The sequence below is a fragment of the Acartia tonsa genome, chromosome 10 (assembly GCF_053477335.1).
Source record: "Acartia tonsa isolate MP-2025a chromosome 10, ASM5347733v1, whole genome shotgun sequence".
NCBI lineage: Eukaryota > Metazoa > Arthropoda > Copepoda > Calanoida > Acartiidae > Acartia > Acartia tonsa.
This window is the reverse complement of record NC_137269.1, coordinates 45640413-45668411: the sequence shown is the minus strand read 5'-3', so window position 1 is coordinate 45668411 and position 27999 is coordinate 45640413. Positions and strand designations below refer to the sequence as shown.

Sequence of the window (27999 nt, the reverse complement as noted above, 5' to 3'; positions counted from 1 at the left end):
TTGTTAGATAAAAATGAACAATGAAGATTTACACATTTTCACTCCACTTTTGGAAAGCAAAGAACTGTCGAGGTATAATTATATTTTTTAAAAGAATGATAAGCTTATGATCCCAGCTTATACCAATAACGGAATGTATTCGAAAAAATCACGAAACCTATACGTGGTTTTCAGCTGTCGTTTTTTTTTGGGGGGGGGGGGGCAACATATGGTAAAGTTGACGACCTCTCCAATTGCCCCCCAAATATAATATTATTTAAGATTTATTTCAATTTTAGGTTATACCTTATACCTAGCATCATCCGCTTGTAATGGGATGCAACATATACTTTAACGCCCAATGGTAATGGGATAATAGGTTAAGTAACATCCAACAGACAACCAAACATTTGATTGCATGATCTTTGTTTGAGAAGTTCTAACTGTGCATGGCAATGAGTTGCGCCTGTTTTTGGCAAAGGCATTCCTTTCTATTCCTTTTAATGTTGCATAGAAGCAGTAGGAACCATTTTTAACGTCTTTTTTAGTTATGCCGCAGTGTTGGGCCAAGATTCGAACCTATCGCCTTTTGAAAAACGAACTAATATATTTAGGTTAGCAGGGAGGCGGGTATGGTTAAAAATGGAAAACATGCAGCCAGGGGGAAGCTTCAAAATCCGTGGCATCGGCAGAACTATGCAGGTTTCATGATTGTTAAAACCAAAATCCGTGGTATCAGTAGAACTATGCAGGTTTTGTGATTATTAAAACTAAAATCCGTGGCATCGGCAGAACTATGCAGGTTTCTACATTATTAAAACCAAAATCCGTGGCATCGGCAGAACTATGCAGGTTTCTACTTTATTAAAACCAAAATCCGTGGCATCGGCAGAACTATGCAGGTTTCTTCATTATTAAAACCAAAATCCGTGGCATCGGCAGAACTATGCAGGTTTCGTGATTATTAAAACAATTCTTAATTTTTACAAGGAACTCTAGAAAGATTTTCGTTAACATTATTGTACGTATGTATGTGTTCATTGTAGGATTTATTTGTATTAATGTTTTACATTTTTTCCCCTCATTTTTTTCTTAATATTTTTTTTAATTTGAAGATTTTTTCTCTTATAATTCAATTATAATTGATTTTCAATTATATTTAGACAGAAAGAAATTGTTAAAATTTTTATTATAGAATATTATATTTAAAAAGTGAAAACCTAATTTTGTTGGGAATCACCATATACTGACTATCCTAAACTATACATGTCAAAGAAGATCTCGCAAACAGCAGGATAGATAGTTCCTTAACTTTGATTAGTTGTGGTTTTAGGTTGTTTAAATGTGGAGTGTTTTTTACCCCGAACACAAATATATCAAAACTAAAAAAAATCTTAGGAAGGGAGTGCTACCCCCTTATATAAGTTAAAAACATTCTTCAAAAACAAATCACTGATGATACAGATACACAAACAAACACCCTGACTTTTTTTAGGAAGCTAAAGCAAAATTGGGGGTGACGAAGTTTATCGGAAGTAGCGGAGGGAATGCGGGTATGGCTATGGCGGTAGCCGCGCAGGTTAATAGATAGATAGATTGATAGGCAGATAGATAGATAGCGTATCGGAAGTAGCGGAGGGAATGCGGGTATGGCTATATAAATAGATATATTGATAAGCAGATAGATAAATGGATAGATAGGTAAATATATAGATAAACAGACATACCGAAATTGATGGATGGCACTTGCAGTAGCCCTAATGATAGAGAGATAAATATACAGATGGACAGATAGATAAATATATAGTTAAACAGACAGAAAGATAAATAGATATATTGATAGGCAGATAGATAATGGATAAATAAAGAGATAAATAGTCATACTGAAATAAATAGATAAATATATGGACAGATAAATAATTAGATTGATTGAATGATAGATAGCTAGATAAATAGAGAAATAAATAGGTGAAAATATGGGTAGATAGATAGAGAAATATATGGGTAAATAGAAAATTAGATTAATAGATAGTTGGATAGATAAATAGATAGATATACGGGCAGATAGATAAATAGATAGATACATATATAGATAGGTACATGTGCAGATAGATATATAGATAAATAATTGAAAGATAGATAGATAGATAAATGGAAAGATAGATGTAACAAGAGAGTTATAAGATAGACATACAGGCAGATAGATGGATAGACAAACAATAGTGTAGACAGACGGACATAATTACGTAAAGACAAATATTAATCATTCTATATATTTTTTAGCAAATGGGAATGCCTGTTACAATCTATATACCCAAGAGCACAAAAGCATTTATGATTGAAAAGTTAAAGGTAAACTTTTAGGTACTTAAGGACATGTTCTTATTTTTGTGTACAGACAATTAAGCAACCCTTTGATTGCATGGACTTAGATATAAAAATATAAAAATAATACAATATTATGCAGTAGTTTAAACCTGGGAGAAAGGAACATTAATAGTTAGAGTAGGGGGAATGCATTGGCCTAAAACAGGCGCAACTCTTTACCATGCACAGTTAGGACTTCTCAGACAAAGGTCGTGCAATCAAAGGGTTGGTTGGCTGATGGGTGTTACTTGACCAAATACCCCGGGTGTTTGGACAGAAAAGGAGACATTTGGTCCCCTTGGTTATCCTGGGTTGTTGGACCATGGCGTTTGAATGTCATGGTCAGCATCTCCGCCAGTATGATGTAATTGACGAGGTAATCCATAAAACTCTCTAGTATTCTAGCATCTGACTAATTATCCTAGGACTATGGTGCAGAAGTAATTGTTATTGGTGAGAATTGGAATGAAGCAAATGAACATGCCAAAGCTGCTTTAGAACAGGTTTAAATAAGTATATGCACAAGCTGTTGTTGTTGTTGTTGTTGTAGCCATGATTCTCTAAAGTTAGGACTCAGATGCACTTGGAGACTGGAAGTGAGAATCCTTTGGCCAATCTTAGATTGGTAAGCTTCGCGCACAGCTGATTGTATTCTATGTCACTTTACAAGCTGACCCGCAATTCTCGTGGAAGCTACTCAATTATTACATCACCCTGGCCTAGAGTTTTGGCAGGTGTTCCATATTAAGCCACCCTAATTAATGGCACTCTCATACGAGGAGCATGGATGAGGGAAAGCATAGTTAGAGCTGCTTTGTTTGTAGAATCCTAACTTCCTACAAATCTCCCACCCTACAACCCTAGGGCATCTTAGGTAAGGTTGCGTGATCATAATCTGACAAATTGCGACAGCATTTGTCAACCAAGTGCAAAGTCTATGTGGGGACTTGAACTCGGTTCCTCCCAACCACAGCGTAGTGCACTACACTATGGGACACCCTTATACGCACATCACTAACTCTCAGCACAAAGTGGGGAAAATGGGTTGTTTATTGCACTCGTCCCAAAAGTTTTTAAATAATGTTTTTTGTTGGTTTACTTAACAACTTTGAGGACTTTTGTTAATTTTCATTAAGTTGAGTTTTCAACGTTTCAACCAATATTTTCAATCTACAGAAGAGGTAATTTTGTGTATCATAACTGGGGATGTATATAAATTTACGGCCATTGTCTTATCCCTTTAGATTCCTGATCATTCAGCATATGCAACACTCAGTTAAACCCTCCTTAGTTCAAACACAATGCTGCCGAGCCCTTGTTACATTTTATCTATAACTAGCAGCTGCGTTTCTACTACTTAGGAACTCTGTATTCGAATGGTTATTTAGGGGAAATAAAATAGCCTGAAACTATCCCAAAACTTATTGAAAACCTATCGGTTCAGTAGTTATCGAAATCTAAAAACAAAACTACCTCACTTAAAATAATAGGATGAAATCAGTTGATTAATAAACGGCCAAATCTTACGTTTTAGTTAAGCTTCCTTTTCATGACTAATATTATTGTTTTCTTGATAAGGAAGGAACATTTATGGTACATCCTTATGATCAAGAAGATACCTGGGCAGGACATATTACAATTATAGATGAGATTAACCAACAGTTAGGACAGGTATAGATAGATAGATACATATGATTAATAGGATACTTGGTAAGGACATAGTACAATTATAGATGAGATAAACCAACAGTTAGGACAGGTATAGATAGATAGATACATATGATTAATAGGATACTAGGTAAGGACATAGTACAATTATAGATGAGATTAACCAACAGTTAGGACAGGTATAGATAGATAGATACATATGATTAATAGGATACTAGGTAAGGACATAGTACAATTATAGATGAGATTAACCAACAGTTAGGACAGGTATAGATAGATAGATACATATGGTTAATAGGATACTTGGTAAGGACATAGTACAATTATAGATGAAATTAACCAACAGTTAGGACAGGTATAGATAGATAGATACATATGATTAATAGGATACTTGGTAAGGACATAGTACAATTATAGATGAAATTAACCAACAGTTAGGACAGGTATAGATAGATAGATACATATGATTAATAGGATACTTGGTAAGGACATAGTACAATTATAGATGAGATTAACCAACAGTTAGGACAGGTATAGATAGATAGATACATATGATTAATAGGATACTTGGTAAGGACATAGTACAATTATAGATGAGATTAACCAACAGTTAGGACAGGTATAGATAGATAGATACATATGATTAATAGGATACTTGGTAAGGACATAGTACAATTATAGATGAGATAAACCAACAGTTAGGACAGGTATAGATAGATAGATACATATGATTAATAGGATACTAGGTAAGGACATAGTACAATTATAGATGAGATTAACCAACAGTTAGGACAGGTATAGATAGATAGATACATATGATTAATAGGATACTAGGTAAGGACATAGTACAATTATAGATGAGATTAACCAACAGTTAGGACAGGTATAGATAGATAGATACATATGGTTAATAGGATACTTGGTAAGGACATAGTAAAATTATAGATGAAATTAACCAACAGTTAGGACAGGTATAGATAGATAGATACATATGATTAATAGGATACTTGGTAAGGACATAGTACAATTATAGATGAAATTAACCAACAGTTAGGACAGGTATAGATAGATAGATACATATGATTAATAGGATACTTGGTAAGGACATAGTACAATTATAGATGAGATTAACCAACAGTTAGGACAGGTATAGATAGATAGATACATATGGTTAATAGGATACTTGGTAAGGACATAGTACAATTATAGATGAGATTAACCAACAGTTAGGACAGGTATAGATAGATAGATACATATGATTAATAGGATACTTGGTAAGGACATAGTACAATTATAGATGAGATTAACCAACAGTTAGGACAGGTATAGATAGATAGATACATATGATTAATAGGATACTTGGTAAGGACATAGTACAATTATAGATGAGATTAACCAACAGTTAGGACAGGTATAGATAGATAGATACATATGATTAATAGGATACTTGGTAAGGACATAGTACAATTATAGATGAGATAAACCAACAGTTTGGACAGGTATAGATAGATAGATACATATGGTTAATAGGATACTTGGTAAGGACATAGTACAATTATAGATGAAATTAACCAACAGTTAGGACAGGTATAGATAGATAGATACATATGATTAATAGGATACTTGGTAAGGACATAGTACAATTATAGATGAGATAAACCAACAGTTAGGACAGGTATAGATAGATAGATACATATGGTTAATAGGATACTTGGTAAGGACATAGTACAATTATAGATGAAATTAACCAACAGTTAGGACAGGTATAGATAGATAGATACATATGGTTAATAGGATACTTGGTAAGGACATATTACAATTATAGATGAGATAAACCAACAGTTAGGACAGGTATAGATAGATAGATACATATGATTAATAGGATACTTGGTAAGGACATAGTACAATTATAGATGAGATAAACCAACAGTTAGGACAGGTATAGATAGATAAATAGATACATATGATTAATAGGATACTAGGTAAGGACATAGTACAATTATAGATGAGATTAACCAACAGTTAGGACAGGTATAGATAGATAGATACATATGATTAATAGGATACTTGGTAAGGACATAGTACAATTATAGATGAGATTAACCAACAGTTAGGACAGGTATAGATAGATAGATACATATGATTAATAGGATACTTGGTAAGGACATAGTACAATTATAGATGAGATAAACCAACAGTTAGGACAGGTATAGATAGATAGATACATATGATTAATAGGATACTTGGTAAGGACATAGTACAATTATAGATGAGATTAACCAACAGTTAGGACAGGTATTGATAGATAGATACATATGATTAATAGGATACTAGGTAAGGACATAGTACAATTATAGATGAGATAAACCAACAGTTAGGACAGGTATAGATAGATAGATACATATGATTAATAGGATACTTGGTAAGGACATAGTACAATTATAGATGAGATAAACCAACAGTTAGGACAGGTATAGATAGATAGATACATATGATTAATAGGATACTTGGTAAGGACATAGTACAATTAAAGATGAGATAAACCAACAGTTTGGACAGGTATAGATAGATAGATACATATGATTAATAGGATACTTGGTAAGGACATAGTACAATTATAGATGAAATTAACCAACAGTTAGGACAGGTATAGATAGATAGATACATATGATTAATAGGATACTAGGTAAGGACATAGTACAATTATAGATGAGATTAACCAACAGTTAGGACAGGTATAGATAGATAGATACATATGATTAATAGGATACTTGGTAAGGACATAGTACAATTATAGATGAGATTAACCAACAGTTAGGACAGGTATAGATAGATAGATACATATGATTAATAGGATACTTGGTAAGGACATAGTACAATTTTAGATGAGATAAACCAACAGTTAGGACAGGTATAGATAGATAGATACATATGATTAATAGGATACTTGGTAAGGACATAGTACAATTATAGATGAGATTAACCAACAGTTAGGACAGGTATTGATAGATAGATACATATGATTAATAGGATACTAGGTAAGGACATAGTACAATTATAGATGAGATAAACCAACAGTTAGGACAGGTATAGATAGATAGATACATATGATTAATAGGATACTTGGTAAGGACATAGTACAATTAAAGATGAGATAAACCAACAGTTTGGACAGGTATAGATAGATAGATACATATGATTAATAGGATACTTGGTAAGGACATAGTACAATTATAGATGAGATAAACCAACAGTTAGGACAGGTATAGATAGATAGATACATATGATTAATAGGATACTAGGTAAGGACATAGTACAATTATAGATGAGATGAACCAACAGTTAGGACAGGTATAGATAGATAGATACATATGATTAATAGGATACTAGGTAAGGACATAGTACAATTATAGATGAGATTAACCAACAGTTAGGACAGGTATAGATAGATAGATACATATGGTTAATAGGATACTTGGTAAGGACATAGTACAATTATAGATGAGATTAACCAACAGTTAGGACAGGTATAGATAGATAGATACATATGATTAATAGGATACTTGGTAAGGACATAGTAAAATTATAGATGAGATAAACCAACAGTTAGGACAGGTATTGATAGATAGATATATATGATTAATAGGATACTTGGTAAGGACATAGTACAATTATAGATGAGATTAACCAACAGTTAGGACAGGTATAGATAGATAGATAGATACATATGGTTAATAGGATACTAGGTAAGGACATAGTACAATTATAGATGAGATTAACCAACAGTTAGGACAGGTATAGATAGATAGATACATATGATTAATAGGATACTTGGTAAGGACATTGTACAATTATAGATGAGATTAACCAACAGTTAGGACAGGTATAGATAGATAGATACATATGATTAATAGGATACTTGGTAAGGACATAGTACAATTATAGATGAGATTAACCAACAGTTAGGACAGGTATAGATAGATAGATACATATGATTAATAGGATACTTGGTAAGGACATAGTACAATTATAGATGAGATTAACCAACAGTTAGGACAGGTATAGATAGATAGATACATATGATTAATAGGATACTAGGTAAGGACATAGTACAATTATAGATGAGATTAACCAACAGTTAGGACAGGTATAGATAGATAGATACATATGATTAATAGGATACTTGGTAAGGACATAGTACAATTATAGATGAGATAAACCAACAGTTTGGACAGGTATAGATAGATAGATACATATGATTAATAGGATACTAGGTAAGGACATAGTACAATTATAGATGAGATTAACCAACAGTTAGGACAGGTATAGATAGATAGATACATATGATTAATAGGATACTTGGTAAGGACATATTACAATTATAGATGAGATAAACCAACAGTTAGGACAGGTATAGATAGATAGATAGATACATATGGTTAATAGGATACTAGGTAAGGACATAGTACAATTATAGATGAGATTAACCAACAGTTAGGACAGGTATAGATAGATAGATACATATGATTAATAGGATACTTGGTAAGGACATAGTACAATTATAGATGAGATTAACCAACAGTTAGGACAGGTATAGATAGATAGATACATATGATTAATAGGATACTTGGTAAGGACATAGTACAATTATAGATGAGATTAACCAACAGTTAGGACAGGTATAGATAGATCGATACATATGATTAATAGGATACTTGGTAAGGACATAGTACAATTATAGATGAGATAAACCAACAGTTTGGACAGGTATAGATAGATAGATACATATGGTTAATAGGATACTTGGTAAGGACATAGTACAATTATAGATGAAATTAACCAACAGTTAGGACAGGTATAGATAGATAGATACATATGATTAATAGGATACTTGGTAAGGACATAGTACAATTATAGATGAGATAAACCAACAGTTAGGACAGGTATAGATAGATAGATACATATGGTTAATAGGATACTTGGTAAGGACATAGTACAATTATAGATGAAATTAACCAACAGTTAGGACAGGTATAGATAGATAGATACATATGGTTAATAGGATACTTGGTAAGGACATATTACAATTATAGATGAGATAAACCAACAGTTAGGACAGGTATAGATAGATAGATACATATGATTAATAGGATACTTGGTAAGGACATAGTACAATTATAGATGAGATAAACCAACAGTTAGGACAGGTATAGATAGATAGATAGATACATATGATTAATAGGATACTAGGTAAGGACATAGTACAATTATAGATGAGATTAACCAACAGTTAGGACAGGTATAGATAGATAGATACATATGATTAATAGGATACTTGGTAAGGACATAGTACAATTATAGATGAGATTAACCAACAGTTAGGACAGGTATAGATAGATAGATACATATGATTAATAGGATACTTGGTAAGGACATAGTACAATTATAGATGAGATAAACCAACAGTTAGGACAGGTATAGATAGATAGATACATATGATTAATAGGATACTTGGTAAGGACATAGTACAATTATAGATGAGATTAACCAACAGTTAGGACAGGTATTGATAGATAGATACATATGATTAATAGGATACTAGGTAAGGACATAGTACAATTATAGATGAGATAAACCAACAGTTAGGACAGGTATAGATAGATAGATACATATGATTAATAGGATACTTGGTAAGGACATAGTACAATTATAGATGAGATAAACCAACAGTTAGGACAGGTATAGATAGATAGATACATATGATTAATAGGATACTTGGTAAGGACATAGTACAATTAAAGATGAGATAAACCAACAGTTTGGACAGGTATAGATAGATAGATACATATGATTAATAGGATACTTGGTAAGGACATAGTACAATTATAGATGAAATTAACCAACAGTTAGGACAGGTATAGATAGATAGATACATATGATTAATAGGATACTAGGTAAGGACATAGTACAATTATAGATGAGATTAACCAACAGTTAGGACAGGTATAGATAGATAGATACATATGATTAATAGGATACTTGGTAAGGACATAGTACAATTATAGATGAGATTAACCAACAGTTAGGACAGGTATAGATAGATAGATACATATGATTAATAGGATACTTGGTAAGGACATAGTACAATTATAGATGAGATAAACCAACAGTTAGGACAGGTATAGATAGATAGATACATATGATTAATAGGATACTTGGTAAGGACATAGTACAATTATAGATGAGATTAACCAACAGTTAGGACAGGTATTGATAGATAGATACATATGATTAATAGGATACTAGGTAAGGACATAGTACAATTATAGATGAGATAAACCAACAGTTAGGACAGGTATAGATAGATAGATACATATGATTAATAGGATACTTGGTAAGGACATAGTACAATTAAAGATGAGATAAACCAACAGTTTGGACAGGTATAGATAGATAGATACATATGATTAATAGGATACTTGGTAAGGACATAGTACAATTATAGATGAGATAAACCAACAGTTAGGACAGGTATAGATAGATAGATACATATGATTAATAGGATACTAGGTAAGGACATAGTACAATTATAGATGAGATGAACCAACAGTTAGGACAGGTATAGATAGATAGATACATATGATTAATAGGATACTAGGTAAGGACATAGTACAATTATAGATGAGATTAACCAACAGTTAGGACAGGTATAGATAGATAGATACATATGGTTAATAGGATACTTGGTAAGGACATAGTACAATTATAGATGAGATTAACCAACAGTTAGGACAGGTATAGATAGATAGATACATATGATTAATAGGATACTTGGTAAGGACATAGTAAAATTATAGATGAGATAAACCAACAGTTAGGACAGGTATTGATAGATAGATATATATGATTAATAGGATACTTGGTAAGGACATAGTACAATTATAGATGAGATTAACCAACAGTTAGGACAGGTATAGATAGATAGATAGATACATATGGTTAATAGGATACTAGGTAAGGACATAGTACAATTATAGATGAGATTAACCAACAGTTAGGACAGGTATAGATAGATAGATACATATGATTAATAGGATACTTGGTAAGGACATAGTACAATTATAGATGAGATTAACCAACAGTTAGGACAGGTATAGATAGATAGATACATATGATTAATAGGATACTAGGTAAGGACATAGTACAATTATAGATGAGATTAACCAACAGTTAGGACAGGTATAGATAGATAGATACATATGATTAATAGGATACTTGGTAAGGACATAGTACAATTATAGATGAGATTAACCAACAGTTAGGACAGGTATAGATAGATAGATACATATGATTAATAGGATACTTGGTAAGGACATAGTACAATTATAGATGAGATTAACCAACAGTTAGGACAGGTATAGATAGATAGATACATATGATTAATAGGATACTAGGTAAGGACATAGTACAATTATAGATGAGATTAACCAACAGTTAGGACAGGTATAGATAGATAGATACATATGATTAATAGGATACTTGGTAAGGACATAGTACAATTATAGATGAGATAAACCAACAGTTTGGACAGGTATAGATAGATAGATACATATGATTAATAGGATACTAGGTAAGGACATAGTACAATTATAGATGAGATTAACCAACAGTTAGGACAGGTATAGATAGATAGATACATATGATTAATAGGATACTTGGTAAGGACATATTACAATTATAGATGAGATAAACCAACAGTTAGGACAGGTATAGATAGATAGATAGATACATATGGTTAATAGGATACTAGGTAAGGACATAGTACAATTATAGATGAGATTAACCAACAGTTAGGACAGGTATAGATAGATAGATACATATGATTAATAGGATACTTGGTAAGGACATAGTACAATTATAGATGAGATTAACCAACAGTTAGGACAGGTATAGATAGATAGATACATATGATTAATAGGATACTTGGTAAGGACATAGTACAATTATAGATGAGATTAACCAACAGTTAGGACAGGTATAGATAGATAGATACATATGATTAATAGGATACTTGGTAAGGACATAGTACAATTATAGATGAGATAAACCAACAGTTTGGACAGGTATAGATAGATAGATACATATGGTTAATAGGATACTTGGTAAGGACATAGTACAATTATAGATGAAATTAACCAACAGTTAGGACAGGTATAGATAGATAGATACATATGATTAATAGGATACTTGGTAAGGACATAGTACAATTATAGATGAGATAAACCAACAGTTAGGACAGGTATAGATAGATAGATACATATGGTTAATAGGATACTTGGTAAGGACATAGTACAATTATAGATGAAATTAACCAACAGTTAGGACAGGTATAGATAGATAGATACATATGGTTAATAGGATACTTGGTAAGGACATATTACAATTATAGATGAGATAAACCAACAGTTAGGACAGGTATAGATAGATAGATACATATGATTAATAGGATACTTGGTAAGGACATAGTACAATTATAGATGAGATAAACCAACAGTTAGGACAGGTATAGATAGATAGATAGATACATATGATTAATAGGATACTAGGTAAGGACATAGTACAATTATAGATGAGATTAACCAACAGTTAGGACAGGTATAGATAGATAGATACATATGATTAATAGGATACTTGGTAAGGACATAGTACAATTATAGATGAGATTAACCAACAGTTAGGACAGGTATAGATAGATAGATAGATACATATGGTTAATAGGATACTTGGTAAGGACATAGTACAATTATAGATGAGATTAACCAACAGTTAGGACAGGTATTGATAGATAGATACATATGATTAATAGGATACTAGGTAAGGACATAGTACAATTATAGATGAGATAAACCAACAGTTAGGACAGGTATAGATAGATAGATACATATGATTAATAGGATACTTGGTAAGGACATAGTACAATTAAAGATGAGATAAACCAACAGTTTGGACAGGTATAGATAGATAGATACATATGATTAATAGGATACTTGGTAAGGACATAGTACAATTATAGATGAAATTAACCAACAGTTAGGACAGGTATAGATAGATAGATACATATGATTAATAGGATACTAGGTAAGGACATAGTACAATTATAGATGAGATTAACCAACAGTTAGGACAGGTATAGATAGATAGATACATATGATTAATAGGATACTTGGTAAGGACATAGTACAATTATAGATGAGATTAACCAACAGTTAGGACAGGTATAGATAGATAGATACATATGATTAATAGGATACTTGGTAAGGACATAGTACAATTATAGATGAGATAAACCAACAGTTAGGACAGGTATAGATAGATAGATACATATGATTAATAGGATACTTGGTAAGGACATAGTACAATTATAGATGAGATTAACCAACAGTTAGGACAGGTATTGATAGATAGATACATATGATTAATAGGATACTAGGTAAGGACATAGTACAATTATAGATGAGATTAACCAACAGTTAGGACAGGTATAGATAGATAGATACATATGATTAATAGGATACTTGGTAAGGACATAGTACAATTATAGATGAGATTAACCAACAGTTAGGACAGGTATAGATAGATAGATACATATGATTAATAGGATACTAGGTAAGGACATAGTACAATTATAGATGAGATTAACCAACAGTTAGGACAGGTATAGATAGATAGATACATATGATTAATAGGATACTTGGTAAGGACATAGTACAATTATAGATGAGATAAACCAACAGTTTGGACAGGTATAGATAGATAGATACATATGATTAATAGGATACTAGGTAAGGACATAGTACAATTATAGATGATATAAACCAACAGTTAGGACAGGTATAGATAGATAGATACATATGATTAATAGGATACTAGGTAAGGACATAGTACAATTATAGATGAGATTAACCAACAGTTAGGACAGGTATAGATAGATAGATACATATGATTAATAGGATACTTGGTAAGGACATAGTACAATTATAGATGAAATTAACCAACAGTTAGGACAGGTATAGATAGATAGATACATATGATTAATAGGATACTTGGTAAGGACATAGTACAATTATAGATGAGATTAACCAACAGTTAGGACAGGTATAGATAGATAGATACATATGATTAATAGGATACTTGGTAAGGACATAGTACAATTATAGATGAGATAAACCAACAGTTAGGACAGGTATAGATAGATAGATACATATGATTAATAGGATACTAGGTAAGGACATAGTACAATTATAGATGAGATAAACCAACAGTTAGGACAGGTATTGATAGATAGATATATATGATTAATAGGATACTTGGTAAGGACATAGTACAATTATAGATGAGATTAACCAACAGTTAGGACAGGTATAGATAGATAGATAGATACATATGGTTAATAGGATACTAGGTAAGGACATAGTACAATTATAGATGAGATTAACCAACAGTTAGGACAGGTATAGATAGATAGATACATATGATTAATAGGATACTTGGTAAGGACATAGTACAATTATAGATGAGATTAACCAACAGTTAGGACAGGTATAGATAGATAGATACATATGATTAATAGGATACTAGGTAAGGACATAGTACAATTATAGATGAGATTAACCAACAGTTAGGACAGGTATAGATAGATAGATACATATGATTAATAGGATACTTGGTAAGGACATAGTACAATTATAGATGAGATTAACCAACAGTTAGGACAGGTATAGATAGATAGATACATATGATTAATAGGATACTAGGTAAGGACATAGTACAATTATAGATGAGATTAACCAACAGTTAGGACAGGTATAGATAGATAGATACATATGATTAATAGGATACTTGGTAAGGACATAGTACAATTATAGATGAGATAAACCAACAGTTTGGACAGGTATAGATAGATAGATACATATGATTAATAGGATACTAGGTAAGGACATAGTACAATTATAGATGAGATTAACCAACAGTTAGGACAGGTATAGATAGATAGATACATATGATTAATAGGATACTTGGTAAGGACATATTACAATTATAGATGAGATAAACCAACAGTTAGGACAGGTATAGATAGATAGATAGATACATATGGTTAATAGGATACTAGGTAAGGACATAGTACAATTATAGATGAGATTAACCAACAGTTAGGACAGGTATAGATAGATAGATACATATGATTAATAGGATACTTGGTAAGGACATAGTAAAATTATAGATGAGATTAACCAACAGTTAGGACAGGTATAGATAGATAGATACATATGATTAATAGGATACTTGGTAAGGACATAGTACAATTATAGATGAGATTAACCAACAGTTAGGACAGGTATAGATAGATAGATACATATGATTAATAGGATACTTGGTAAGGACATAGTACAATTATAGATGAGATAAACCAACAGTTTGGACAGGTATAGATAGATAGATACATATGGTTAATAGGATACTTGGTAAGGACATAGTACAATTATAGATGAAATTAACCAACAGTTAGGACAGGTATAGATAGATAGATACATATGATTAATAGGATACTTGGTAAGGACATAGTACAATTATAGATGAGATAAACCAACAGTTAGGACAGGTATAGATAGATAGATACATATGATTAATAGGATACTTGGTAAGGACATAGTACAATTATAGATGAAATTAACCAACAGTTAGGACAGGTATAGATAGATAGATACATATGGTTAATAGGATACTTGGTAAGGACATATTACAATTATAGATGAGATAAACCAACAGTTAGGACAGGTATAGATAGATAGATACATATGATTAATAGGATACTTGGTAAGGACATAGTACAATTATAGATGAGATAAACCAACAGTTAGGACAGGTATAGATAGATAGATAGATACATATGATTAATAGGATACTAGGTAACGACATAGTACAATTATAGATGAGATTAACCAACAGTTAGGACAGGTATAGATAGATAGATACATATGATTAATAGGATACTTGGTAAGGACATAGTACAATTATAGATGAGATTAACCAACAGTTAGGACAGGTATAGATAGATAGATACATATGATTAATAGGATACTTGGTAAGGACATAGTACAATTATAGATGAGATAAACCAACAGTTAGGACAGGTATAGATAGATAGATACATATGATTAATAGGATACTTGGTAAGGACATAGTACAATTATAGATGAGATTAACCAACAGTTAGGACAGGTATTGATAGATAGATACATATGATTAATAGGATACTAGGTAAGGACATAGTACAATTATAGATGAGATAAACCAACAGTTAGGACAGGTATAGATAGATAGATACATATGATTAATAGGATACTTGGTAAGGACATAGTACAATTATAGATGAGATAAACCAACAGTTAGGACAGGTATAGATAGATAGATACATATGATTAATAGGATACTTGGTAAGGACATAGTACAATTAAAGATGAGATAAACCAACAGTTTGGACAGGTATAGATAGATAGATACATATGATTAATAGGATACTTGGTAAGGACATAGTACAATTATAGATGAAATTAACCAACAGTTAGGACAGGTATAGATAGATAGATACATATGATTAATAGGATACTAGGTAAGGACATAGTACAATTATAGATGAGATTAACCAACAGTTAGGACAGGTATAGATAGATAGATACATATGATTAATAGGATACTTGGTAAGGACATAGTACAATTATAGATGAGATTAACCAACAGTTAGGACAGGTATAGATAGATAGATACATATGATTAATAGGATACTTGGTAAGGACATAGTACAATTATAGATGAGATAAACCAACAGTTAGGACAGGTATAGATAGATAGATACATATGATTAATAGGATACTTGGTAAGGACATAGTACAATTATAGATGAGATTAACCAACAGTTAGGACAGGTATTGATAGATAGATACATATGATTAATAGGATACTAGGTAAGGACATAGTACAATTATAGATGAGATAAACCAACAGTTAGGACAGGTATAGATAGATAGATACATATGATTAATAGGATACTTGGTAAGGACATAGTACAATTAAAGATGAGATAAACCAACAGTTTGGACAGGTATAGATAGATAGATACATATGATTAATAGGATACTTGGTAAGGACATAGTACAATTATAGATGAGATAAACCAACAGTTAGGACAGGTATAGATAGATAGATACATATGATTAATAGGATACTAGGTAAGGACATAGTACAATTATAGATGAGATGAACCAACAGTTAGGACAGGTATAGATAGATAGATACATATGATTAATAGGATACTAGGTAAGGACATAGTACAATTATAGATGAGATTAACCAACAGTTAGGACAGGTATAGATAGATAGATACATATGGTTAATAGGATACTTGGTAAGGACATAGTACAATTATAGATGAGATTAACCAACAGTTAGGACAGGTATAGATAGATAGATACATATGATTAATAGGATACTTGGTAAGGACATAGTAAAATTATAGATGAGATAAACCAACAGTTAGGACAGGTATTGATAGATAGATATATATGATTAATAGGATACTTGGTAAGGACATAGTACAATTATAGATGAGATTAACCAACAGTTAGGACAGGTATAGATAGATAGATAGATACATATGGTTAATAGGATACTAGGTAAGGACATAGTACAATTATAGATGAGATTAACCAACAGTTAGGACAGGTATAGATAGATAGATACATATGATTAATAGGATACTTGGTAAGGACATAGTACAATTATAGATGAGATTAACCAACAGTTAGGACAGGTATAGATAGATAGATACATATGATTAATAGGATACTAGGTAAGGACATAGTACAATTATAGATGAGATTAACCAACAGTTAGGACAGGTATAGATAGATAGATACATATGATTAATAGGATACTTGGTAAGGACATAGTACAATTATAGATGAGATTAACCAACAGTTAGGACAGGTATAGATAGATAGATACATATGATTAATAGGATACTTGGTAAGGACATAGTACAATTATAGATGAGATTAACCAACAGTTAGGACAGGTATAGATAGATAGATACATATGATTAATAGGATACTAGGTAAGGACATAGTACAATTATAGATGAGATTAACCAACAGTTAGGACAGGTATAGATAGATAGATACATATGATTAATAGGATACTTGGTAAGGACATAGTACAATTATAGATGAGATAAACCAACAGTTTGGACAGGTATAGATAGATAGATACATATGATTAATAGGATACTAGGTAAGGACATAGTACAATTATAGATGAGATTAACCAACAGTTAGGACAGGTATAGATAGATAGATACATATGATTAATAGGATACTTGGTAAGGATATAGTACAATTATAGATGAGATTAACCAACAGTTAGGACAGGTATAGATAGATAGATACATATGATTAATAGGATTCTTGGTAAGGACATAGTACAATTATAGATGAGATAAACCAACAGTTAGGACAGGTATAGATAGATAGATACATATGATTAATAGGATACTTGGTAAGGACATAGTACAATTATAGATGAGATTAACCAACAGTTAGGACAGGTATTGATAGATAGATACATATGATTAATAGGATACTAGGTAAGGACATAGTACAATTATAGATGAGATAAACCAACAGTTAGGACAGGTATAGATAGATAGATACATATGATTAATAGGATACTTGGTAAGGACATAGTACAATTATAGATGAGATAAACCAACAGTTAGGACAGGTATAGATAGATAGATACATATGATTAATAGGATACTTGGTAAGGACATAGTACAATTAAAGATGAGATAAACCAACAGTTTGGACAGGTATAGATAGATAGATACATATGATTAATAGGATACTTGGTAAGGACATAGTACAATTATAGATGAAATTAACCAACAGTTAGGACAGGTATAGATAGATAGATACATATGATTAATAGGATACTAGGTAAGGACATAGTACAATTATAGATGAGATTAACCAACAGTTAGGACAGGTATAGATAGATAGATACATATGATTAATAGGATACTTGGTAAGGACATAGTACAATTATAGATGAGATTAACCAACAGTTAGGACAGGTATAGATAGATAGATACATATGATTAATAGGATACTTGGTAAGGACATAGTACAATTATAGATGAGATTAACCAACAGTTAGGACAGGTATAGATAGATAGATACATATGATTAATAGGATACTTGGTAAGGACATAGTACAATTATAGATGAGATTAACCAACAGTTAGGACAGGTATAGATAGATAGATACATATGATTAATAGGATACTTGGTAAGGACATAGTACAATTATAGATGAGATAAACCAACAGTTTGGACAGGTATAGATAGATAGATACATATGGTTAATAGGATACTTGGTAAGGACATAGTACAATTATAGATGAAATTAACCAACAGTTAGGACAGGTATAGATAGATAGATACATATGATTAATAGGATACTTGGTAAGGACATAGTACAATTATAGATGAGATAAACCAACAGTTAGGACAGGTATAGATAGATAGATACATATGGTTAATAGGATACTTGGTAAGGACATAGTACAATTATAGATGAAATTAACCAACAGTTAGGACAGGTATAGATAGATAGATACATATGGTTAATAGGATACTTGGTAAGGACATATTACAATTATAGATGAGATAAACCAACAGTTAGGACAGGTATAGATAGATAGATACATATGATTAATAGGATACTTGGTAAGGACATAGTACAATTATAGATGAGATAAACCAACAGTTAGGACAGGTATAGATAGATAGATAGATACATATGATTAATAGGATACTAGGTAAGGACATAGTACAATTATAGATGAGATTAACCAACAGTTAGGACAGGTATAGATAGATAGATACATATGATTAATAGGATACTTGGTAAGGACATAGTACAATTATAGATGAGATTAACCAACAGTTAGGACAGGTATAGATAGATAGATACATATGATTAATAGGATACTTGGTAAGGACATAGTACAATTATAGATGAAATTAACCAACAGTTAGGACAGGTATTGATAAATAGATACATATGATTAATAGGATACTTGGTAAGGACATAGTACAATTATAGATGAGATTAACCAACAGTTAGGACAGGTATTGATAGATAGATACATATGATTAATAGGATACTAGGTAAGGACATAGTACAATTATAGATGAGATAAACCAACAGTTAGGACAGGTATAGATAGATAGATACATATGATTAATAGGATACTTGGTAAGGACATAGTACAATTATAGATGAGATAAACCAACAGTTAGGACAGGTATAGATAGATAGATACATATGATTAATAGGATACTTGGTAAGGACATAGTACAATTAAAGATGAGATAAACCAACAGTTTGGACAGGTATAGATAGATAGATACATATGATTAATAGGATACTTGGTAAGGACATAGTACAATTATAGATGAAATTAACCAACAGTTAGGACAGGTATAGATAGATAGATACATATGATTAATAGGATACTAGGTAAGGACATAGTACAATTATAGATGAGATTAACCAACAGTTAGGACAGGTATAGATAGATAGATACATATGATTAATAGGATACTTGGTAAGGACATAGTACAATTATAGATGAAATTAACCAACAGTTAGGACAGGTATAGATAGATAGATACATATGATTAATAGGATACTTGGTAAGGACATAGTACAATTATAGATGAGATTAACCAACAGTTAGGACAGGTATAGATAGATAGATACATATGATTAATAGGATACTTGGTAAGGACATAGTACAATTATAGATGAGATAAACCAACAGTTAGGACAGGTATAGATAGATAGATACATATGATTAATAGGATACTAGGTAAGGACATAGTACAATTATAGATGAGATTAACCAACAGTTAGGACAGGTATAGATAGATAGATACATATGATTAATAGGATACTTGGTAAGGACATAGTACAATTATAGATGAAATTAACCAACAGTTAGGACAGGTATAGATAGATAGATACATATGGTTAATAGGATACTTGGTAAGGACATAGTACAATTATAGATGAGATAAACCAACAGTTAGGACAGGTATAGATAGATAGATACATATGATTAATAGGATACTAGGTAAGGACATAGTACAATTATAGATGAGATTAACCAACAGTTAGGACAGGTATAGATAGATAGATACATATGGTTAATAGGATACTTGGTAAGGACATAGTACAATTATAGATGAGATTAACCAACAGTTAGGACAGGTATTGATAGATAGATACATATGATTAATAGGATACTTGGTAAGGACATAGTACAATTATAGATGAGATAAACCAACAGTTAGGACAGGTATAGATAGATAGATACATATGATTAATAGGATACTAGGTAAGGACATAGTACAATTATAGATGAGATTAACCAACAGTTAGGACAGGTATAGATAGATAGATACATATGATTAATAGGATACTTGGTAAGGACATAGTACAATTATAGATGAAATTAACCAACAGTTAGGACAGGTATAGATAGATAGATACATATGATTAATAGGATACTTGGTAAGGACATAGTACAATTATAGATGAGATAAACCAACAGTTAGGACAGGTATAGATAGATAGATAGATACATATGATTAATAGGATACTAGGTAAGGACATAGTACAATTATAGATGAGATTAACCAACAGTTAGGACAGGTATAGATAGATAGATACATATGATTAATAGGATACTTGGTAAGGACATAGTACAATTATAGATGAGATAAACCAACAGTTTGGACAGGTATAGATAGATAGATACATATGATTAATAGGATACTTGGTAAGGACATAGTACAATTATAGATGAGATTAACCAACAGTTAGGACAGGTATAGATAGATAGATACATATGATTAATAGGATACTTGGTAAGGACATAGTACAATTATAGATGAAATTAACCAACAGTTAGGACAGGTATAGATAGATAGATACATATGATTAATAGGATACTAGGTAAGGACATAGTACAATTATAGATGAGATTAACCAACAGTTAGGACAGGTATAGATAGATAGATACATATGATTAATAGGATACTTGGTAAGGACATAGTACAATTATAGATGAAATTAACCAACAGTTAGGACAGGTATAGATAGATAGATACATATGATTAATAGGATACTAGGTAAGGACATAGTACAATTATAGATGAGATTAACCAACAGTTAGGACAGGTATAGATAGATAGATACATATGATTAATAGGATACTAGGTAAGGACATAGTACAATTATAGATGAGATTAACCAACAGTTAGGACAGGTATAGATAGATAGATACATATGGTTAATAGGATACTTGGTAAGGACATAGTACAATTATAGATGAGATAAACCAACAGTTAGGACAGGTATAGATAGATAGATACATATGATTAATAGGATACTAGGTAAGGACATAGTACAATTATAGATGAGATTAACCAACAGTTAGGACAGGTATAGATAGATAGATACATATGGTTAATAGGATACTTGGTAAGGACATAGTACAATTATAGATGAGATAAACCAACAGTTAGGACAGGTATAGATAGATAGATACATATGATTAATAGGATACTAGGTAAGGACATAGTACAATTATAGATGAGATAAACCAACAGTTAGGACAGGTATAGATAGATAGATACATATGATTAATAGGATACTTGGTAAGGACATAGTACAATTATAGATGAGATTAACCAACAGTTGTATTATAGAAATATATGATTTTTTACATATGCCTAAATGCAAACCTCTAATATAGGACCCTGGGTGTATAGTAACCTGTGTTGGGGGTGGAGGTTTAGCTATTGGCGTATTACAAGGTATGATTAGGTACTTATCTTCTAACAATTATGATTTATCTTTTTTTTTAAATTATGAATTCGCAAAATATAGGAACAGGTTAATACATCCAGCTGATTTGTAAGTTTTTTTTAAGTCGGGTTCCTAGCGACGAATTGGTGTTAAGTTGACGAGAACTGAAGATTTCTTTACCTGTAACTGTATTGATACTTTAGGCATTGAAAAGCATGGATGGGAATCAACAAAAGTTATTGCAATGGAAACTGAGTAAGTATAAATACAAGTTTGATAAATCTATTACACTTTAAGACTAAATAGGTTTGGTGATTTTTGTATTCAATTTCTATTTTGTCTGAATCTTCTGTAAATAGTGACTAGTGGGATAAATGCTAATTGAAAATGTAAAAAAACAAAAAAATTACAAACCCTTTCTTGAGAATGTTTATTAAACATTATTATAAGCTTAATAAAATGTTTTATCCTAATTTTCATGTATGATCCAGTCGTTAACTAACTTTTAACTTAAAAGCTGCCATAAAGTCACTAAAACTGCTTTGACCGCTGAAGGCGACTTATGCATCAACTATTGCAATTTTGATTGATATGAACTTTCAAGCTTGTAACTTTCAGGGGAGCAAATTGTTTGAAAGCTGCCAGGGATGCTGGAACTCTGGTTATTCTTTCAGGTAAAATAATGTCAATATAGAAGTTATACTTTTAATGAACCAAAAGAATTTTATTTAAACTTAAAGTGAAAAATACTCGTTAAATTTACAAGTACATATTTATTTTAATATTATAATATAATATATTATAATATTGTATAAGATCATATTAAGTCCAGTAGATCAACATTTCATAAACTATAACTTTTTAGAGGGATTATCCATCTGTTTTTAAGGAGTTTTCTTTCCCATGTTTTAACTACTAATTTTAAATTACAGGAGGAGTAATTTTGTGCATCATCATTAGGGATGTACAATGTACATCAATTTATCGGCCAATTTCTTATCCCTTTAGACCCCTTGTTCCTTTAGGTATAACAAGTGTAGCCACAAGCCTAGGAGCTCTCAGTGTGTCACAAACTCTTTTCAATAAAGTCCAGGAAAAGGTAAAGTATTTATATCCAATTAGATCTGGTTCTATGCCATACTGAGAAATTATGAATAGTATCGTTTTTTGGAGAATTATCTAAGGCCTCTTAGGTTAAACAAAAAGAAATAAATCCTAAAAAAATTTCATTTTACTTTTCTGAAAAAAATGTGTAATGATATCTTTTTATAATTTGGTTGGACTAGGTTATACGCTAGAGGGCCGAGCGCATGTGGCTAGGCAGGCTATAAGGCCTAGCATGATGCGGCTGGGCAGGCTAGGGGGTCGAACGCTGCGAATAGGCAGGCTAGGTGGCCGAGCGCTGCGGCTAGGCAGGTTACAGGGCAGAGTGCCGCGGTCAGGGTAATAGTTTTGTTTTAGTTCAATATTGTTTAGTTTAAAATTGAACGGAAAAAATCCTAAGAGGATAATACCAATTATGTTCTTTTTCATTTACAAGTAAGCTTAAGTTTTTTAAGGGTACGTCATATCCTTATCTTAAAGAAAGAAGGTTCTTTTTTTACTTAATTTTTTTTATTTTTTTAGCCAGAAAAAGTGATTAGTCATGTAGTGACAGACAAAGATGCTTTACAGGCCGTAGTCAACTTTGCTGATCATATGAGGTACATGGATAGATAGGTGGATAGATAGATATATAAATAGATAGTTAGACTGAATAAAGTAATAGCTTTACATGCTATAGTCAATTTTACTGATCATATAAGGTACATAGATAGATAGATAGACAGATGGACATATCAATAGATAGATAGACTGATTAAAGTTATAGCTTTACATGATATAGTCAACTTTGCTGATCATATGAGGTACATGGATAGATAGAAAAATGGATAGATAGATAGATATATGAATAGATAGATGGACTGAAATATAGTTATAGTTAAGGATTTTTACATGCTGTAGTCAACTTTGCTAATCATATGAGGTACATAGATAGATAGATAAATAGATGGATAGATTGATGCTTTATCTGTAGTTAACTTTGCTGATAATATGAGGTACATGGATTGATAGATAAATAGACAGATAGATAGATGGATAGATGGATGGATTGAAATGTAGTCACAGTTTAGTAAGCTTTACAGGCTGTAGTCAACTTTGCTGATCATATGAGGCAAATAGATAGGTAGATATATAAATAGATGGATTTTTAGATAAATAGAAATATGAACTGAAATATAGTAGCATTAAAGAATGCTATACAGGCTGTAGTCAACTTTGCTTATCATATGAGGTACACACATAGATAGATATATAGAAAGATGGATAGATTAGATAGATGAATTGAAATATAGTATTAGTTAAGGATCCTTTACAGGCTGTAATCAACTTTGTTGATCATATGAGTTACATAGATAGATATATAGATGGACATATACATAAATAGATAGATGGACTTAATTTAGTAACAGTTAAGAATGCTTTACAACTGTATTAATCATATAAGGTACATGGATTGATAGATAAATTTATTGTTCATTATCTTATTCCTGGAATATTTAGGTATTTCCTTTTTTAGAGTGTTAGTAGAGCCAGCCTGTGGTTCTGCTTTATCAGCTGTTTATACTGGCTTTATCAATCAAAATTTAGACAATTTACCTCAAGGAGACATAGGTAATAACCAAGGAGGACAACATTCATAAAGCAAAGCTCTGAAACGTAAGGAAAAACAAATATAAAACACTTGTAGATTGTTAGAACTTCGGGGTAATTCGTTTTTGGGGGGGGTAAAATGGCGCGCGAAGCGCGCCGCAAATTTTTTTATCCCCCCCAAAATTTTTACCCCGGGGGTAAAATTTGCATGGGGGGGGTAATTACCCCCCCTGAAAATTATTTGGGGGAGGTAAATACCCCATCCTAAATGGTTGGGGGTGCCTACGGCACCCCCTGGGTAGGGGTACATTTTAAATCGGAGGGGTAAAATGAAAAACATTTTGGGGGGGGGTAATCGCCCCATTACCCCCCCCCCCCTTGGACGTCTATGGGATATACTGATATTTTGAGGTCTTGATTATAGAGATGCTTCGCTAATAACATTGTACTTTGTTGGCCCAGGAATCAGTATTCCAAAAATTAGATCAATTGGATTATTACATCACATAAAAAAATACGCACGGAGCGTCCCTAATTATAAAAAGGTTTTCAATAAGAAATTAAGGTCGATAGATGGATAGATTCTTAGATCTAAATAATTATATAGCATGTATAAGTCTTTAGTGTTAAAACCTATGCTCGGACTCACGGCTTACAGAAGCCTCATCGTCGGCACAGTGGCTTCTGTATGCTACCTTTTAAGCTTCAGCCGCAGCTAACAAATTTCCAAATTTAATTCAACCAACCCTAAAAGCCACATTCAACCAAACGACATATTGTCTAATAAAAATCAGGCATACAAAACAAATGACCAATGATAGGCCAGTATACATTGCAATTGACCAATGATAAAATATATAATGACCTATCATTAGACATTTGTATTGTATGATGTCATTTTTTATTAGGCACTATTTGCTGCTTCTGTTTTAGAATCTTAATTTCTCTAATTGATTTGATTGTAATTTAGTTGTGATAGTTTGTGGTGGAAATATTGTCAACCTCAATTTATTACAAGACTGGCACAAACAATTAGCTCAATAGTTCTACTTATTTTTTTCATAAATTGTTACTTGATTAGTTTAAATAAATATTAAAAAATATTGTTTTGAGAAATTAGGCTTTTCTTTAAGTTATCATGTTTTTTTTAAAGCAAAGCTACTCTATAATTCACTTTGTCCGTCACTCCGTCCGTAACGCTATGGGGGAAACTTGATTTTCTCGGCTCCTATTAAAGATAGACAGCTGAAATTTTTATTGAAGATTCCTATGACATATGCCCATCTAATCTATGCATTGTTTTGTCCATCTGTCTGTTACAAAGGGAGAATGCAATGGCCGATTAATTAATGCACCTCCAATGATAATTCACAGCATAACCCTACTGCAGGTATCAGTTAGTAGTTGAAACGTTCGGACACTCATCTTAATGAAATAACCCATTAAAATTTAATAAAAGTTGATGTCAACGAATAAGAAAACAAAACGTTAATATAAAACTCTTATGAGTCTAGGGTAATAAACAATGTCTCCTCCCTCATTGGTTGATAATTGCTTTTTTGCTTTAGCATTTAATTTACTAAAAATAGACAGTTAGATTATGAGAAAGGCAAAGCTTCTCAATTTCTAGTAATGGTGCTGGAACCTCCAAAAATACTTATTCATTAGCTTTAATGTTAGTTGGACTTGAACAAAGCGTTTGATTCGAGTATTTAGTATTGCATCCTCGAATCTATTCATTATTAGAAGCGAGGTTGGGTTGTTTACATAATTAAGTTTTTATCTGGACAAGAAAAAAAATGATCCCAAAAAAATTAGATATATACCCCACCAAAAAAAAACTCTAAAACCCACCCAAAAAAATTGTTGGTGTTAAATTTGTATTTAATGTCCTTTAATTCGTTTTTTTTTATATCCCCCTCTCCCATAAAAAAATGAGGGAAGATACTATACACATTTTCAGTGGGCTCAGCTTTCCCTAAACTTGAATCACTCGCTTATTGAGAATTTATACTCCTTCAACCCCCCCCCCCCCCAAAAAAAAAAATAACAAATTGAACATCCTTTAATTTAATAATTTTATTTTAATAAGTAACGAACAAAGAAAACTAATAAGCAGCTAGTTAGTGTTACACTTTTATAAATAAAAATAAACAATCTTTACAATGGTAAATATCTTTATTGATCTAAATTAAACTAAAAATACATTATATGCAATTATTATTTATATCATATTGATAAAAAATATACTTATTATTAATAATAATGAATATGACTATGAAATATTACAATATAATA

At 31.5% G+C, this 27999-nt stretch overlaps 1 protein-coding gene across 2 annotated transcripts; it reads left to right on the top strand.

The window, feature by feature from the left end:
* LOC145329268 (serine dehydratase-like) lies at positions 1-26805 on the top strand. Of its 2 annotated transcripts, XM_080173324.1 has the most exons (13): positions 1-72; positions 594-681; positions 1475-1558; positions 2263-2331; positions 2772-2849; positions 3925-4017; positions 22955-23015; positions 23211-23262; positions 23626-23681; positions 24033-24106; positions 24634-24710; positions 25628-25722; positions 26672-26805. In XM_080173324.1, the coding sequence occupies exons 1-13, from the start codon at positions 14-16 to the stop codon at positions 26743-26745; spliced, it is 960 nt and encodes a 319-aa protein (XP_080029450.1). In that variant the 5' UTR covers positions 1-13; the 3' UTR covers positions 26746-26805. The 2 variants fall into 2 exon arrangements, with proteins under 2 accessions (XP_080029450.1, XP_080029451.1); XM_080173325.1 differs by lacking the exons at positions 1-72; positions 594-681 and adding an exon at positions 875-931.
* Positions 26806-27999: the final 1194 nt, after the last annotated feature.